This window comes from Paralichthys olivaceus, chromosome 20 (assembly GCF_024713975.1).
Source record: "Paralichthys olivaceus isolate ysfri-2021 chromosome 20, ASM2471397v2, whole genome shotgun sequence".
NCBI lineage: Eukaryota > Metazoa > Chordata > Actinopteri > Pleuronectiformes > Paralichthyidae > Paralichthys > Paralichthys olivaceus.
The window spans coordinates 17,377,066-17,395,879 of NC_091112.1; the positions used below are offsets into that span (position 1 = coordinate 17,377,066).

The 18,814-nt window shown below is 40.7% G+C and overlaps 1 protein-coding gene across 6 annotated transcripts in view; it reads right to left on the reverse strand.

Annotated features, from left to right (window-relative positions):
- Nucleotides 1–1,030: 1,030 nt before the first annotated feature.
- The window catches only part of hivep3a (HIVEP zinc finger 3a), a 46,116-nt gene continuing 28,332 nt past the window's right edge, over nucleotides 1,031–18,814 (reverse strand). For 2 of the 6 annotated variants that reach the window (XM_020090453.2, XM_020090451.2), the window contains 8 exons: nucleotides 18,618–18,796; nucleotides 17,066–17,223; nucleotides 16,907–16,978; nucleotides 14,639–15,195; nucleotides 8,109–11,791; nucleotides 6,717–6,798; nucleotides 6,408–6,504; nucleotides 1,492–1,561 (listed from right to left, as the gene is read on the reverse strand). In XM_020090453.2, the coding sequence (XP_019946012.2) occupies nucleotides 11,252–11,791; nucleotides 14,639–15,195; nucleotides 16,907–16,978; nucleotides 17,066–17,223; nucleotides 18,618–18,796 (1,506 nt within the window). In that variant the 3' untranslated portion in view covers nucleotides 1,492–1,561; nucleotides 6,408–6,504; nucleotides 6,717–6,798; nucleotides 8,109–11,251. Of the gene's footprint in view, nucleotides 1,228–1,491; nucleotides 1,562–6,407; nucleotides 6,505–6,716; nucleotides 6,799–8,108; nucleotides 11,792–14,638; nucleotides 15,196–16,906; nucleotides 16,979–17,065; nucleotides 17,224–18,617; nucleotides 18,797–18,814 lie in introns of those variants that run through there. The other 4 variants (XM_069516380.1, XM_069516382.1, XM_020090448.2 and 1 more) reach the window with 4 other exon arrangements.

Sequence of the window (18,814 nt, forward strand, 5' to 3'; positions counted from 1 at the left end):
CTTCTTATACCCCCCCCTCAGTGTGTGATATCACCATGGCCCCTCCTACCTCTGTTTTCTCATCTGTCTATGCAGAAATGTGCCATTACACAACAGAAACATACTCCACCTGCCCTCCTCACATTCCAGCACTGGCCTCAGTGTACAGTTGTGTCAGCACCTCCTACTGGCCAATAAGAGCGAGAGAAGGGCACGTAGGGAGGTTTCCACTAAAGCAGATTTTTGACAGTCATTGTTTTTGGGTGAAGGAGCCAGCACTTCATATTGTGGATTCTTTACGTTAATAGAAGTTTTTGCTCCACATTTTTTCTTGTCAGAACATAAAAGTGTCCAAGCAGCACATGTGGGACATAGACATAAAGACACAAAAGGCAAAAAAAACAATCCAGACCTCTCATATGTTAAAAAAAACCCTGAAACCAAGACATTTACCATATGTGACTTTAACATCAGTGGTTTTGTAAGGAGGTATATGAGAGTTCAGTTGACATCATACACAATTTGGTTCCCTTGCAAATGTTGATGTATCACAGTGAGTGTGTGTGTGTTTGTTTTCTGCTGCAGTAGGTGTGAACATATCAGAGGGGGAAAATGAGAGAAGCGAAAGAATGTGACACAGATTGCGGTAAGATAAAAAAGAAGAGGGAACAGGAAAAAAAGAAACAAATTGAGAAGAAGACTGTAAGCTAAGACTGTGAAGTCAAATCCCATCACATGCGACACGGTAAAAGACAGTGTACCTAGAAGCTGGTCTTTAACATGCACCAAGAACAAATTTAGCAGTACAAATAATTATATTAAATACAAAGTCTAATATTTGGCTCAAAATTGAAAAGAAACTACTATTTTAATCTTCCTATTTAAAAGTTACAAGGAGTGTGTTATGACTTATTTAAATGTTAGTACCAGATTATGAGTACTCAAGTGTTTATTTGTCAAATATTAAAACTTTGTAATGTTCAAACGGGTGTAAAATGACAAATAAATACAGTATAACACAGCTTTAGTCATATAAGAATATGAAGAAACACAAGCACAAATCGTTATTGTGTTTGAAAAAACATTATTTATAAGATTATTTGTACCGATCGACATTTATGACATTTATGGTTTGTCATACCAGAGAAAGCACTGGTATAACAGGGTCAATGACTGATCAAAAATAACCGCATTCCAATGAGGTGAGCCATTTTCAGCATCCTGGTATCAACTCACAGCAACAGCCCACTGAAAGGCATTGATGTCATAATCAATTTTTTTATTTCACTTTTTGAGTTAAGTCAAAATATCTGATGTTTATTCACAGGCCAGTTTTAGATGGTTTAAAAACAAATACAGTCTTGTTAAGGTTCATTCTTGACTTTTCAGCTTTGGTAACCGATTAATTATTAACTAGTGACGTGTCCATTCTAAACCTGTCTGTGTGCTTGTCTTGTGTTAAAGGGATGGTTCACCAGAAAAATGATAACTCACTCTCAATTATCTACTCACCACCATGCCGATGGAGGGGTGCGTGGGTGAAGTGGAGTCAGGGTTAACAGTGATGCAGCCAAGGTGACTTCTTCAGACGTAATAAAACAGAAAAAAAAAAAAAACAACACATGCCCAGTCATTCATATTTGGCTCTAAACAAGGTCGTTTACATCAAGTTATTTAAAATATTGAACATATCACCTTTCCAAATCTTTACATGCCAAGTATGAAGTCTATAGATGAATGGTTTGCATGATAAGTGTTCGACATACAGAAAGACAATTGTGGAATTAGAAGGTAGATATACAGTATTTCAGTGCAAAATGAAAGAGTGATGATCAGGTTATGTGAGGTCATGGCACGCTTTGTGTTTTTCTTTCCTTTCCTCTCCTTTTTTGTTTTTCCAGAGGCGTTGGGCATGCGGACGAGATGACGCTGGAAGCGGCAGATGAAGGGACCACAGAAACAGACGGAGGGTTTGCATGTGCCACAAAAATGATAGGAGCATGACGAAGTCAAGGAGAGCTGTCAGCAGCCCCCTCCTCCCCCCACAGACACACACATACACACCCCCACATCCCTGAGGAGGAGGTGAGGTCATGGCACCATGGTCTCATACACCGTCACAAAACAATATCTCCATGTGTGTTACGCGCTTTGACCTCCGTAAACAGAGATACCGCCTGCCACATCAGTTTCTACCCACACACACGCCACTGAAAATGTAGCGCAAGTCTTCTGACAAACATGCACACACACACACGTGCTATCTCTCACCACCGACAACAACAGACATCATGGATTTGACTTCAGCCCGGATGTCCACACAGGCTAAACAGTTACCTTAGACCAAGTCACGGCAACATGCCGAGCTATTCCTTCCTCTTACAGCTATAGAATTACATAACGCAAAATCCACAGGCATGTAGAAACATAAAGGCCTAATGACAGTACGTGCTCTGATAGCAGGATGCCACAAGGAGGACTGGAGGGATTAGGATGAAACTGGAAGGAAATTTTTGAAACTAATGCAAAGATTCGGTCAAAGCGTGGCAGAAATCTGAAATCCACAAATCATTTTAAAATTCACAGAATTGAACAAGAATTGATGTTTGTTTATTCCTCTAATTTTAACCCATGAGAGCACAATCCATCAATAACATTCATCAGAGACCTGTTTGAAATTTTATTTCATAGACAAATACTACATATTATACGTTATGTTTACTTTGTTTTTTCCTTTATAACAAAACTTTTATCTTAATATATTCCATGAATAATGTTATTAGTCCCTTAACTTTAATTTATCTACAACACATACCTTTCTTAAATAATTATTCATTCTTTTTCTTTTTTAAATAAAATGTTTATCTTTTCATAACTAAACAAATTTTTATTTATTTATTGCTTAAAGTCCCTTAAATGGAATTAAGCTACAACATATACTTTTATAAAATAGGTTTTAATCATTTATTTTATAAAAGGTAAAATATATCACTTTTTAGAGTTTTATTCTATATATTTTATAGATGACCCTTTAAAACATGCACTCATTATTTTTTATGGAACTTTTGCAATTCAGAAAAATACAAACAAGAATAACAATACATGCACAATTTAAGTCATATTTCTATAAATAGAAACTGCCATCTCTGATCCATTAAGCATTGTCACAATCTACATCTATATTCTAAAATTGCTGTTAGGTTGTTACATAAACAAATGTACCATAACCATAAATGGTCCAAATGAGGTAGCAGCCACACAGATACAAACAGGAAGTAGTACTATTGTTTGGTCATTGAGGAGCTTCAACTACAGTTTGGAAAATGTTGCGAACGTCAAGGAATTTTACAGCACAGAAGATAAAAGGAATGACAGGAAAAAACACTGCTGAGACATGCGTATCTGTGTGTGGTCATCGAAGAGGTTAGTGTGCAGGACCTATGCCAAAAGGTATTTTACAGGAAGACTGGCATCCGAGCAACAATTTGTTACAGAGAGGGAACAAAAGACAAGTCATCAAGAGCAAATATTTGTTCATTGCTGCAGAATGGAGGAATGAGCTCAATCTCAAAGGTACCCCCCTCATTTCCACTTCCGTCTGTGCCGCCCCCACTGCTCTCTCCAGACAACGCAGTTGTAGTGTCAAAAATGTGCCCTTATCTAATTCCCACTTCCGGCCTCTGCTAAGGGCGACAGAGGAATGTTAGATGGCGCAATGACAAACAAATATCGGAGCCATAGACCCATGAATCCTCTGAAATCTGGTTGAACATATGAGCTGTGACACAATTACACACAAACAAGTCCTGACACTAAGTGATGAAGGGAAATACGCACATGTCAAGGCCATACAGTGCAAACGTGATGAAATGACAGGAAACTGAAAAACACTGATGTTAGCTGCGTAGCATGCTTCACGCTTTATATACAATAAATGTTTCATTAATCTTCAGGAGGACTGAACTATGCTCGATTGAACTGTCGAAGAAACCGGCCACACAGACAAACAACCAGGTGTGTCCAGATGCAGGAGTGACACTGTTATGTTTTTAACAGGTTTGAAAATGATGTATCCAAGTGCTGATGCTGCAATAACTTTGCTAAACGTGCTCTACAACCTCACACTGACAGATCCAACATCCAGCAAATTCACCGAATGACCATTGCAGTATTTGTTCCTGAACCTTGCTCTTTTTCTTCAAGTTTAATAGCAAGGTTATCATTTGGTGTATTAACCCCACCTACAACAAACAGTCATTCAATGAATGGATCTCTGTTTCAGGTGTTTTTTTATTTTTTGTATATGTGTTCTATTTTAATCAAATGTACAATATATATTTCTTGCAGTTATAATTTATAAATGTCAATCTTTTGCATTAATTCCAATGACCACTTTTAAAGCATTTACACCTGCAGAAGTTTCATAGCACTGCAAATAAGAAATTCTATATCAGAAGAGGCCAAAACCAAACGTTAGCTTGAGAAAAGTCACCTGTGTTGTGAGACTGCGTGTTGGCGTTCTTGTCTAACATAAAATCCCACATTACAAAGTAATGAATTACAGAGTTTGAATGCGTTCTGCTTAATAGGTTTTGTCATTTCTTGCTGACATTGTGGGAATAAAAAATACATTTCAACACACTTTCGCTATGAGGTCAGCAGGGCTCACTCATCCTGGCTCTAATATGGACGTGAAACAATGTCAGGAATGTGACCACATGGGAGAAAAACACTGTCATGTCATTCCTCTGTCCTTATGGGGACAATTCTGAGAGGACAGGAAGCAAACTTGGCAACAGTCAGTTTGAGGTAAGAGAAGAGCAGGGAACAGTGACTCAAACAGAAACACACACTGCCCTGATGTGTGGGAGCTGAAGAATATGGGCCAAACCCCTGCATGAGCAGATGGAGTTTTTGATTGTAGCATCAGTGCCCGCATTCCCAACACACAGAGCGGCGATCTACACTGAGACAGTTTCAGTCTGTCTGATATGAGTGATGGAGGTGTCTGCTGCATCTCTGGGTTCAGATACAGACATGTTAGAAAACTCATTTGCGTCACCATGTTCGTCATAAGATGAGTTAGGAAATGTTATATGCTCCCTCCCTGTTTTTTTAAAGCAGTTGATATTACACCATGAGTCTTCCGATGCTACCATTTCCAGATTAAATCAAACTAATGTGGTCGTACATGAGCACAGAGATTCAGTCTTGACCTTGGTAATAAACACCTGTAAGATATTCTGAACTCTAGGTTGGCATACTAGCCTAATCCTCCTGTTTTACAAAAACCTCCACAGCCAGGCTCCTTCCAACCTCTCAGACATGCTCCACTACCATACCTCCTCACACAACCTCTTCTCCTCTGATGCCAACCTCTTCCTCAAACCACAAAGGACATCTGACCCCGAGTGACGGGGCCTTCTCTTTAACCACCCCCTTCCTCTGGAACTGCAAATTGAAAATTGAAATTGGTGGATGAGGCTGGTCTGCCCCACATCACCCCGCATCCCCCGAGGCTTCAGGGAGCCTACAACCTCCTGAGTCAACCTCCATAACTATTGTTCAATTGTAAGGTGTCTTTAAGTTCCTTGAAAATTGCTTTACAAACAAAACGTATATTGATTAAGATTTTTCTTTGTATTTATCTTCTCTCTCAACGTTATACTAAATTAGTTACAGAATAAAACATCATCTCTGAGCCTGCACCTATAGTTCACTGTCAAGATTATCAATAGAACAATAAAGACGCAAAATAAAAGCAAATATGTTGACATGTCATTTTCATGCTTAAGAAGAAGCCAAAGATATTTGTTGTATTTAAAGCTCCAGTGTGTGAGATTTAGGTGAAAGGGAACTATTGTCAGAAATTTCATGTAGAATAATCCTCATGATGTTTTCACTAGTTTGTTTCATCTAAATTGTATGAAGTGTAGTTTTCTTGACCCCAGAAAAGGCCCTTTATATTTAAATACTTAAATTCTACACACTGTACTTTTAATCCTGATGTGAAAAACCCCTGAAATGTTTCTGATCATGAATTGTTTTCACATCTCCTCATGTAGGTAACCATTTCATAGAACTCTTTCCTTGGAAATACAACACAATATTTGGTTATTGTGCTTCTTTTTATTCCTGGTCTGGTTCACTGGCAGGTGGCAACCAACATCAAGGTGCATTACCGCTGACTACTGTGTTCTTGTTTACTGTTTTATTGATATTATAAATGTGTAGATGAAGCATTGCTTCAAGGGAATGTGTTGCTCTAGTTATTTGTTACGAGGAAGCCTCTGACATTCAACATTCAAGTGAATCACAGCAAGATTGTGTGTGTGTGGGGGGGGGGGGGGGGTGCCACCCGCCAATAAACCAAACAAAGAAGAAGAACTGTATCTGTGTCATTATTCAGACAGTGTGAAGCCTGATACCTTCAGTGTGATGTCATCATTTCGATGCTCTGGCCGCGAGAACCAGTGCAGACGATTATGTTGCTTTCTCCTGCCACCTAGCGGTTACATTGGTCACCTACAGCACCGGGGAACAAAGACGAGCCGTCGTGATGGCAGCACAGACAAGAAGAAGATCACATGTCAGTTATATCATCAGCACACAGACAATGAGGTACAACAATCCACAAAGCTGTGAATAAAACGGATTCAAAGTAAAAAAAAAAAAAAAAAAAAAAAAAAAAAAAAAAATCAGGATTGGAAACATGTCAACATGAAGAATGAGTTTACCTTGTCCACAGGGTGGCGCCACATTCACCAGCACGGTGTCAGCAGGTTTTAGGAAAACATTTTTTTACTGCCTGGAGATGAACTGAAATTTAAAGAAAAGGAAAAGTGATGATGTAAAAGACGAGCAATAAGAAGAAAGAAAGTAAAAATGGAATTGAGTGCATTAAAGTGAAGGATGTACGACAGAAGGATCAGTAGTGCAGACAAAATAAGTAGATCACTTTAAAATATCTGGAAGATTCAGCATAGTCACACTAATAATCCACAGAGGACATCATAAAAAGTTTTCATATGGATTATATCTTCAGTGGGTAATAGTTCCAACATATTGTGTACATCATTATTAACATTAACATTATTGTTATCATCTATATTAGTTCATCTTGTTCAACACAGGCTATAGCAATTTAACTGTGACCTGTGCATGTGAAAGAGGCTTGGTGTGAAAAAGTCAATAAGAAATGATTTAATTTTGGTTGGGTATTCAGTGATTGCAGCAGTAAAGAGCGCTGAATCAATAATGTGAAGGTTACAAAAAGAAGCAATAGAAATAGTTGGAAAATAACGTAAGAGCTAAGCTGCACTTATTGGGCAATTTAGATCTTATATAATCCTCACAACAGAGGATTTTAATGGGATTTTAATAGGCCATTTTAAATACACTGAAGAGGAGTAAATAAGCTTAAGACAAAGCAGAAACATCTTCAACATGTGTTGTCTCTCAAAATAGCTTTTAAAATTAAAGGGGACAGACACGTTCAAATTAAAAATACAAAAGGGACAAAGCCTGAGTGATGTTATATCACAATGATTCAAGCAGATGGAGGCTAAGTACAAAACCCTACCTGATAAAGAACATCTGAAAAAATGCTTAAGTTTCTTTCTTGTGATAAATATCACCAGGATGTTTGATGGTATGTGCATCTTACATTGCATCCAAATTTGAATGCACAGTATATTAGCCTTCATATTATATATAAGATAATATTAAACAGAAATTACATCATACAGAATATATATTATTAAGTCCCAAAATAAAGAAACAAATATATAGTTTATAATAAATGAAAATTAGTGACTGACTGAATGCAGATTCAGTCAGTGCCTACAAATGAAAAAAGAATATTTAATTAGACTTAGTAATATTAAACCATGCTTCTCTGTGGCTGTGAACTGCAGCTTTTTGTGATATGTCGGGTTTCCCTCACTGTGAACTGATGTGATCTCAACTTGACGTCTCAGGTCTTTCTGTTTCAGCATCATGAAATAAACCAGGCTTCACATTGGCCTCCTCACATTAGCTCTGAGTTGCATATTGAAACACTGTCGTCCTGGTCCAGGCTAATTCAAGACAGAATATTCACAGCAGTATGAGTTACCATAGCAACTGACCTCAGCGTTCAATCGAGGTATCTCTGCAGGGCTGAAAATCAAGGGTCGAGCCTAAAGGTACCTGCTTTGTGAGACTGGGACAGTGATTGTCCCGTTAATCCTCATTGTAGTTTGTTGGAGACTTAAATCTCAGGAAAAAAATGCGCTTGGAGGGTTTAAGCCAAGACTTTTGCTCTATATCTCAAAGTTACAAAAAAAGAAAAGAAATTTCCCAGATTCACACGTTTATCCACATCAGCACCAAAATGTATTGAGTTCCTCCTTGAGTCATTCCCCACCCTTCCACAACATCTCATGGAAATCAGTTTGGTAGTTAAATAAACAGATGACATGACTTCTTTGGTGGAGGAATTGAGACATAAGGGATCCAATCACCCCTGTTGCAAAAACATTGCATTTCATTTTTTTTTTTTTTTAAAACAAGTTATTTTATTATCTTCTAAGATTGCAAGATGTTATTTTTCAACTTTTCTCAGGGAATAATTCATGGATCAGGATGAAAACAATCAGGTACATTAAGTGATATGATAGCTATTAGTCTGAAATTTGGTGCAGCTTGATTAAAGATTAAAAATAATAATTAAGGGTACTTTTGAGCCTAGGTGGAGGTACGAGCTGTCCCAAGTGCCATTCTAGATTATCCCGACTAAGCTTTTATTCGACATACCTGAAATGGTTGGGCCCTGGTTACTATCAAGTATTTTACAGTTCACTATCACTTGGCTATGTTCCAAATGACTTCAAAACAGGTAGTGTTCAGCCAATTCAAAAAAAAAAAAACCTGGGCTCCATCACATGATTTTAGATTGTGGCAACTGACCATTCCACGAGGCTCCCCCACACAGCCAGAGACGGTTCTGTTGCTTTTTCAGCATTTCATTAATACAAACTGAAACTTTCCAGCTGTCCTCTCATGTGTCTCTGTCCCGCGTGTCTCCTGAGCGTGTGTTCTCCATGAGGCAGCTCCTGCACCTCCTTCTGAACCTGAGGATCAGTCAGCTAACAGCTCTCACCTGCTGACTGATCCACTGTGGTGCAGGTGCTCTCCCAGCCCCCTCACCTCCACATGCCCCCGTCACCACATTCAGGCCATGGAGCAATCCGACGAGGGACCCGGAGCAGGAGCTGCAGGCGGAGGGAGCAGGAGCCGGAGCAGGCGTGCAGACACGACCAGGTGAGGAGATCGCGGAATCGGAGACGTGCACGTCACCGTCTACACCGATGCACGAGGACGCGGAATCTGGGCCGCGCTCACCGCCTCTTGCAGCGCGGTGAGGCAGGCTGGAGCAGGTGAGAGTCCGCGACCGGGCCAGGAGACGCTCCATCAGCGCCGTCTTCCTCTCCGCCTGCCTCTGGAGCGCCTCCAGCCCCCGTCTGTTCCCCGCTGTATGCTCCCGGCACACGGCCACGAAGACCCCCGACTGCAGGTCCTCATCTCTGGGCGCGTAGAGCCCCACGCTGGGCGCCAGTGTGGTAATTGAGCATGCCATGAGGCTCTCCCACACACAGCCTGAGACAATGCTGTTGCTTCTTTAGCATTTTATTAATACAAACTTATACTTGCTTAATCTTCTGAGCGTGTGTTCTCCATGAGGCAGCTCCTGCACCTCCTTTTAAACCTGAGGATCAGTCAGCTAACAGCTCTCACCTGCTGACTGATCCTCTGTGGGGCAGGTGAAGGTGCTCTCCCAGCCCCCTCACCTCCACATAGATCAATTATAGATCCATCTCAAAACTACCTTTTTATCTCTAAAATACTAAAGACCATGGCTGCATCTTAGAAGATAGACTAAGGAAACGGGTGGGGGCGTAACAGGTGTTGTGAGCTGGATCAAGTCCTAGACAATTCTCTGTCCAGTAATAGACATATGTCCTCATTTACTAAATTCAAGTATGGAGTTCTGCAAGGGTCAATTGAAGGACAAATTCTATTTTCTCTTTTTACATGCTCCCATTGGGAAATATCATGCAGTTCAGTTTGTGCTCAGTTTATCCTGTTGCTTACTTAATTTTATTGTGTCTTATCTTTGTGTTTTATCTGATTGCTTTGATTTGTGAAACACTTTGTAACCATGTTTTGATAAGTTCCATATACATAATGATTTGTATTATTCTATTACCCTATTTGTCATCAGGACACACAAAACACAAAAAGCCTAGAATTGATTTGCACGATACTAAGTGGAGGGATGGGGCATTGGTCAGGGAAGAACCCAATTCATCTTAGAGCAGATCCAGTTTCCACTGGAGCCTTAAACAGCATAAATGGTTAAATGTGTCTTTCTTACCTTCAGCCTCTGACTGACATTCACCTCCTTACATTGAGAAAATGTATGCGTCGATGTAAGTGACTCAAAAACCACACACGCACCACAATTTTAATATAAATCTGTAAAAATGAGAAGTTTAATGGTAAACATGAAAATGACAGTGATTGTATCATTTATAAAAGCAACAACACAAAAATACATGTATCTGTTTATGAAAGGAAAACCCAAACTATACTGTAGCTACCATGTAAATGAAACAGGTTTCCTCTGGATATTGTTTTGTCAGTGCACTCCAAACGTCCTGATCCCAAACTTCTTTTAGAAAAGGAGGTGATCGTAAACCCTGCTTCTTCAAACACAAACAAAGACGACGACAACGATGACAAAGAAACTGACAAATAATAATTAGAATAATCACAGCCTTTAAGAATGACATTTTAAAACCACAATCTTGACGTAAAATTGCACTTCAAAATACTGGTCAGGATGAATAAATAGTTGTAGTACCTTTCTATATCCATTTTGATAATACAGTACATTAACACAGCAATAGTATATTAGAGCTGTCGAAGGGGTAAATAGGGTAATTGGTTAAAACTGTCTATTTTCATTCCAGCTGCTTTTTGCATATAGTACAGAATTTGCATAATAGCACATAAATAAATTAACACCAATGACATCAAACAAGAGGGTAAAAAAAGATTTACAAAACATACTGCATATCTAACATAGTGTCTATATATATTATTCATATAATTACATAACAGCGTCATTCAAAAGCGGTGCTCAAGTGCTCTTGCCTTTTCTCCTTGGAGTCTAAACCAGACTCTGGTTTTCAGTCTTTTGCACTGTCCCTTTAGACTCTCCCCCCAGTCACACCTGTGTCTGGGAGGAGGGAGTCTTTTTTTGGCCTTCGGTCTCCGGGTAAACACACCTCTCTGTAACATGTGCATCTGTGTTCACCTCTGCAGGCCTCACCTCTGTACTTGGACTCGACGGTTGTTGGACGTATCCTCGACTCTTCCTGTGTGACAGAGAGTCCAAAAGGCTGCTCTTAGACATTTCCCCTGATTCCACGGGTTCTGCCGGGCTGGCTCGGCTGTCAGGTGACATCTTTCGGAGAGTATCCTGCCGCTGCAGCAGAGAAAACCTCCCCTTCACAGTGCCACTCTGTCTCCAGGAGGACCCTGTACCGGCGGGGTTATCTATGGTTGCTGTTGGGCTGCACACCAGTCTGTAAAGAGGGAGGGGGGACCTAGGCTGAATCATGTGTATCCCCCCAATGGGAATAAGGAGGCTCGGGGCCCGGCTCGGCTGCTGAGAGTGCAGAGGGAGGTGACTCAGGAGGTTGTAGGCTCCCTGAAGCCTTGCGGGATGCGGGGCGATGTGGGTCAGACCAACATCATCCACTAACTACAACAAAACAAGAGGAGATGAAATTTGAATGGTTCTGCAGGACGAATTAGGTCATTACACCAGAAACTAAACAAGGATACAGAGGAACAGAACATTAGCGGAGCAGATTTAAATGAAAATGTTCAGGCTGAACATCAATAGCAGTGACTCATCAATTACTAAGCCTCTGTGCCGAGAAAACAACTTATGAAACCGAGCTCTGGAGAAGTGCTGAGTTACAGAACAGTCGTAAAAGAGATCGTTAAACGGCCTCATATTGTCTCACATTACATCAACACTTCAGCATGTTCATGTGTCAAAATGTGGTTAGAGGTTGAGGCAGATTGTTTATTCATTTATTCCCATTTTCAGACATGAACTCCAAAAAATGGGGGCTGGCCTTTCACATGAGGCAAATTTCCAGGTCAGAGCTGTTCACGACAACAGGAAAATGTCTAGAGCGTCAGGTGAGGGGTGGCGTCTGAGTAGCTCATGCAGTAGGCAGGACATACCTTATAAATTGATGTTTGTGTTTACAGTACATCTACACCGGTGTTGGTCTTTATTGCAGAGGGGTGTAACAATACGCAAAAATCAGGATTGGATATGTACGTCGAATTTGAGGTCACAGTTCGGTACGTTTTCGGTACAGTAGAAACAAGGAAATACACTAACTCCTTCACTAAAGTTGACCCTCGGAATTTAAGACGCACATAAATGAGTTACTGGACTTTTTCGGTTACATACATGACTGTTACACCACTAGAATGTATATCTAGATGGACTTAATAGCAACCCCCCAACAGTGAATCCAAACAAAGCCCCCTGGTGGCTGCGGAGTATGTCATACAACCCACCTCTTCCATGTTGGAAGGGAGGACATGGGCCATCTATTATCTATACCACTGATCCTGTAGGATCAATTACACACTTCAAATACATCTTAAGTAGTTATTATCACACTGAGGTGTATATTCATGTGTTCATGTTTTTGATAAGTTTGGTTTTAATTAGGTATTTGATGATATAAAAACATAAAACATGATGACAGCTGAGACTGACTCGCGCTCCAAATGATCAACAACACAGCACCCATATCTAAGATGTTTTGGCTTCATTTTTTACAGTGGGAGGAAGTACAGTCGTGCCTCATCCAACTTTATTTATGTCATTGATGTACAGGTGTACGCCAGGACCTGTGACATCACCGCTGGCTGTGGTTACAGGTGCAACAATGCACATGCCACCCAACCCGGTATCACAGTGCTTCTCAGACTGCTGCTGAGTTACTCTTTTTAATACATCATTATAGAGAGCGAGTTTAATGAGACCAAAGACAGAAAGCAAAAAAAACATGTGTCCTGATGAGGTACCATGCTTGAATCCAAATGTCTGGATGTTCCTGAACTGGCACACTCAGTGAAGTAATGGACACGCTCTGATACAAAGGAAGTCAGTGAGTGCAGGAGGCCTTAAGTGCACTTTCCTTGGAATTCCAGGACACAAACTTTACCAGCAACGACAACAACAACAGCTTGGGAAAGATAAAACATCCTCCAATCCACAAAGGAAGGATCATTACATGGGGATTAAAGTATCAATGTCCAAATAGTTACGTAACAATTACTGACTTTTTTTTTATCTTATGCAGGTGTTAATATTTGCAAGCACACATTAATTAATTGCTGTCTGATCAATACTGTTTTTTTAAGTTGATACCTCTATAAATATAAAAAAATATTTTTTTTAAATGTATAAAATTTTTGACTGTCGATTATTAAAATATTTAATGAGTGGGACATTTTTCAGCTGACATTACAGTATTATGATGGTGTGCAAAATAATATTAAAACCAAATCAAAAATAAAATTAGTTGAAAATACTGTATGTACTTAAAGAACATCTTTCATTATTCAGGCAAGAGGTGGAGCAGCTGAGCGCGGAGATCACTTGATTTTCTTTAACACACAGACACCGGTGTTGGCTCTTATCACCACAAACTCTCTTGACACATTTGTCGGCGTCCTCTACGTGTGCGGCTCCGTGTATCTCAGCAGGTTTACTGTAGGTGGTAGGTGCTTACATCCAATATTTAGACATATGACTCTTTGTTCCAAAAACAACCAGTTGCAGCTATAGCTTATGTGTACAGAAGGTTCTGTGTACGGATGTGAAAAATGGACCTGCAGAGGATGTGAATTTGTATCTCCTCCTGAGAGACCTATATTAGTGTGAAGAGGAAGTGGTGTGGATACACCATGACATAACCACAAGTTCTGAGTTTTTTTATTATTATTTTATTAGGGTGAACGGAGATATACACCCATGTTGTTTTTGTCGTGGACATGTGGTTCCAATAGTTTGTATTTAACGATGGGCCTGCTTCTCATTTTATCAGCGGCTGCCCAGGGAAAACATGTTGTGTCTACTTGGGAGCTCTGCTGCATTATTTTTAAGGCTCGGAGCTGCAGGCTTCGGTCGTGACTGATATAAAACAAGAGAGTTGCCTTTCCTTCCTTTTCCAATAAATGTACGACTTTAAAATAACCTCATATGTACCAGGCTATCTATATTTGTTCTAAGTGTTGACTCATTGGGATTTAACTGAGCCACACAAGATTGCCTTTGTCAGCCAAAAGCTTATTTGTTTAAAACTGTAGGCTAAACTAACAGAGATGGATCGAGTCACAGGTGAGTGAAGACTGTGGTTTGAACGAAAGCCATGCTTTGACCAGTGTTAATTATAAATAGCAAAATTCAGACAGTAATACAACCTGAAATAATCAATATTATTTGTAGAATATTAATCAAAATGCGGTCAACAGACATTATGCCACCATGTTTTTGAAAGCTGAAATGACTCACCAGTCTTGCTGCAGACGGTCGGTCCCATGGGTGAAGACAGGTCTGATGCCGAGTAGAGATGTCGGTGAGGGAGCCCAGGGGCCCACAGGAGATTGATCCATGGGGCTGGACCACAACAGGTGAAAGACCTCTGACAGGGGAGACTGGTCTTGGTGAGGAGGTGGAGACATGACAACTGGATGAGGAGAGGGAGGAGGAGGGATGAGGCATGGGTGATGGGCTATGTGGAGAAGGCTCCCTTCGAGGAGTCAGGGATGGAGTACTAGGAGAGCAGGAGCCTCTGGAGGACACAGATGCCGAGGAATCGAGGCATCTGCGGGCGAAAAGGCCCCTCCTGGCCCTGGCTGAGCTCCTCTGGGCAGAATCCTTGGGGGGGAGTATGAGTGATGGGCTGGCTTCAGGCTCTATCGACTGGCCTCCTGAGTGAGGTTTCTCACTGTTGTCTTCAAGTCTACCATCTTTGTCCTTTGCATTGTTATCTTCTCCATGTCCACCTGTACCCAGATCAGAGTGATCTTTTTGTTTCTCTGGGTGAAGTGGACAGTCTTCACAGACTCCTAGGGCAGGAAATATCAACAAGTTTTACTTTCTCACCAACTGCTTGCCAAACCAACTCTTATGATTACAAGAATTCTACATCAAGTGTACTGGACACATGTTGGCCAATCATCGACAGCACATAAAAGTGGAAAACATTCTTAATTTGGGCTATTTTTGACCCTGTCAAATCTTGTGTTGTGTTTTCAAAATCTTACATTTCCTGACTGCATGAATGTGAGTACAAGTGTTTAAGGCTACATCCATACTCATAAGTTTCAGATTTAGAACAGGATGTTAAAGATATCCCTGGGTGGGGGGGAAGTGTGAGGGATTTTAACTAGGCTAAAAACATGGTGTAAACAACAGTATTTCGAATGTCGGCTCGGACAGACATTTGGATGATACTACCGCAGCAGTATGGAGGCTTTTTTTTTGGTGTGGTCACCAGTAACTTCAACTGAGAAATGCTCCTTTACAGTGGGTAGTAGATGTTTGATCAAAAGCTGAGCTTTCAAGGACTCTCAAGGAAAGTAAACCATGGATGTATTAAGGGAGATAGATACAGCACTGCAGTAATGACTATGTGTATTCAGTGTCCGCATGGATTCAACTTACTGGTGGGCACATGGAATCGAACACAAACATTTTCCTCATAAATTGTATATCTACAATGTAAAGTCTGTAGGCTGAACAGGGACTAATGAACGTGTGGGTTGAGCCTCATATGCACCAGGTGAGCAATTAAAATTATGTGAGCGGGCTCCATCTTTTTTTGTGTGATATCCATTTCATATGAAAACATCCCTGTTGTAAACACACTGCACTTGTGACTGTAGCTCACAAGCTGAAGACAGACATCACGTTTCCTTGCAGTGGTAATAAAGTTTATTGACCTTGTGTTTTTGTTTCTTCCCTCTCCGGTCTCTAAACTTTTGGTCACTTGGCTACAGTAAATAACTGATAGATCTCACAGAATGCCATATATTTCTCCCAGGTGGGAACACAGGTCCACATTTATGAGAAAGATCATATAACCTGATAGCATGACATCCAGATATCAGATTACAAAGACCATATAGGGCTTGTTAAGACGAGGGTTAGTAATCCTGGAGAAGATAGATAGAACACAATAAATATGCAGCAGATACATCCTCCCCCCTATCGTCAGCCCTCTTGTTAAAGCTACACCCTAAAAACACATGAACATGCACTGCCTGACAACTGCTAGAAGACAACTTCAGCTGAAACAGTTTACCAACCCTACCTTTAAGTAAACCAGCTAACAAATTCCTCTGCTAGCTTACTGTGTGTTGCACTAGCTGTTTTAATATGGTGACCATTCTCAAAACCACTGATGCTTCACATCATCAATACGATGATGCAGGTTGCTAAGAATATTACAATTCTTCAAAAACAATGACTAAACCAGAGTTTTTACTTTGTTGGTCTGGAGGCATATTTATTACACAGTATATTTGATTACAAATACAAGTTTGAAGAATCAACTTGTTACACAATAACAATATATTGTGTAATAGTTGAACTAAAATCCAATGAGTCTGTGTTTTGGATGAAGAAACTGTGCAGGAGATCTGATCAAATTAGCACAGCAAGGAAATCCTGTCTTTAGAAGAAAGTCAGACATAAATCTACGACACACACATAATACACAAAAATAAACAGTGAGTTAGTAGACAAAAAATAATATGAAAAAAAAACATAGCATACCTTTAATTAGGTCATCTGTATAACAGGTTTCTTTTCCATGTGGCTTACATCTCAGGTGTTTCGTGAGGTTCCCTGCAAATACAAAAGAAGAAATGAGGAATCAACAGAAGAGAAGCATCAAAAATCCTGGTTTGGCATTTTTTGTTATCCTGCCTTTACCTTTGGGTTTGAAAGCAATGTGACACTCACTGCAGTTACAGAGAGGGGACTTTGTGCACTTCTGCAGAACACTAATATTCTTAAGGGGCAACTCGCAATCCTCACTTTGGCACTTCCCTCCACCTCCACCACGCATAGGACCATACTTCTGATTTGATCTGTAGGTGCAAAGAGAGCAAGAGGTTTCAGTTTGCTCCTCAGAGCGTTTCCCTGTCAGTTGTGTATTGATGCCACTCCTTCTCTGGATGATAGTAACAATCAATATGAGGGTAACTGGAGCTGACAGACAGGCAGCAGGTCCTTTAGCACCTGTAAGCAGCTTTTTAGTGCCTGTGTTTATCCAGTGTGAGTGCGCTATCTGTTTGGCCTTTGCAACACAGTGAGCTCACACTGTGGCAGCAGGGCCTGGGGTGCAGCACTCCATGTACACTGAGGGTCTCTCAGCGAGGCACCCACTTCAGCTTCAACAGAGCTGCTTTCATAAGCCAAAACCAGACACCCTCCGCCCACCTCCCACTGCCTTATAACCCCATCACAGCTCACACCACCACTGAGTCTAAACAAGGGGGAGACTACGATGTGTCCCAAGGTCCGGGCTATGCTGCAGCCAGCCAATAAAAACAGCTCGGAGAGGGAGGGAAACCCTGGCCCAGACCAGCTGCTGCTCCAAATAAGCATGAAAAAACACTGAAAATGAAAACACATTCCTACGACAAACAATCGCTCTGATTATAATCGGCAGTTTTCTCCATCTATTTTCACTACAGGCTTCACGGCTGAATAAAGTCGGCAGGTATCAGAAACGGCAAAACAACATTTAAACACTTTCTGTCCGCTTCTAGTATGATACAGATTTTTGCAAACTACTATTCTTGATAGGTTAGAATCTCCCAATGTCATACGTCGTTCTGCATCTAGAGATTAGCCGATTAATCCATCACAAAGCAGAAAAGTGATTCATCGTTCAGGTCATATTTTACACAAAAATGCATTGGATAGTTTCAGGTTCTCAAGTGTGGGAAGCTTATATTATAGTAAATTAAATTTGAGGGGAATTTTGACACTTGCGGAAATAGTGATGCAACATTTTCACTGTTTTCTGCTGTTTAATAGACTGAACAAAAGCATCAGTTGATCCAGTTGGGAGATTAATAAAATCCACAGCAATTTTTTGATGATTTTTATTTTTTTAGCCCTATCCCATTCTGTATAGCAGGTTGCACTTCATGTTATCCTGCATGTCCACATGTAATGTTCTACACATTGGTGTCAGTGGGAGAGATTGAAAATGGGTTGCTGTTGTCCTTGTGATTGGCTGTGATGGTTTGTTTAAATTAATCTCTGCAGGAGCAGAGGAAGCTGGGTAGCTCCCTGGCTTCATCCCCTCAACAGATGGGCTCTGTTGGTGCAGACAGCCAACCACTGGCCTCTCCAACATGATGGACAGACAGTTTCCAAAACACACCAAACTATGTGACGCAAGCCTTCAAGTCATGAGGTATGGCAATATTTCATCAGTAAAACTAATGTCATCAGCTAAGGCCACACTCACCCCTCCTCGGCGATCCAAACTTCAGGAAGTTCTTTATTTCTGGAGCAAGACTGGACTCCCTCCCTTTTTTTCTTCTGTTCCTCCTTTACCTCCTCTCTGTCTGACCTGATGTCTCCTGCCGACAGCTGCTCCTTCCTTGTCCCCTCATAGTCTCGGCAGTATGACTGGCTGTTGTAGACCTACACTCGAAAGAGACA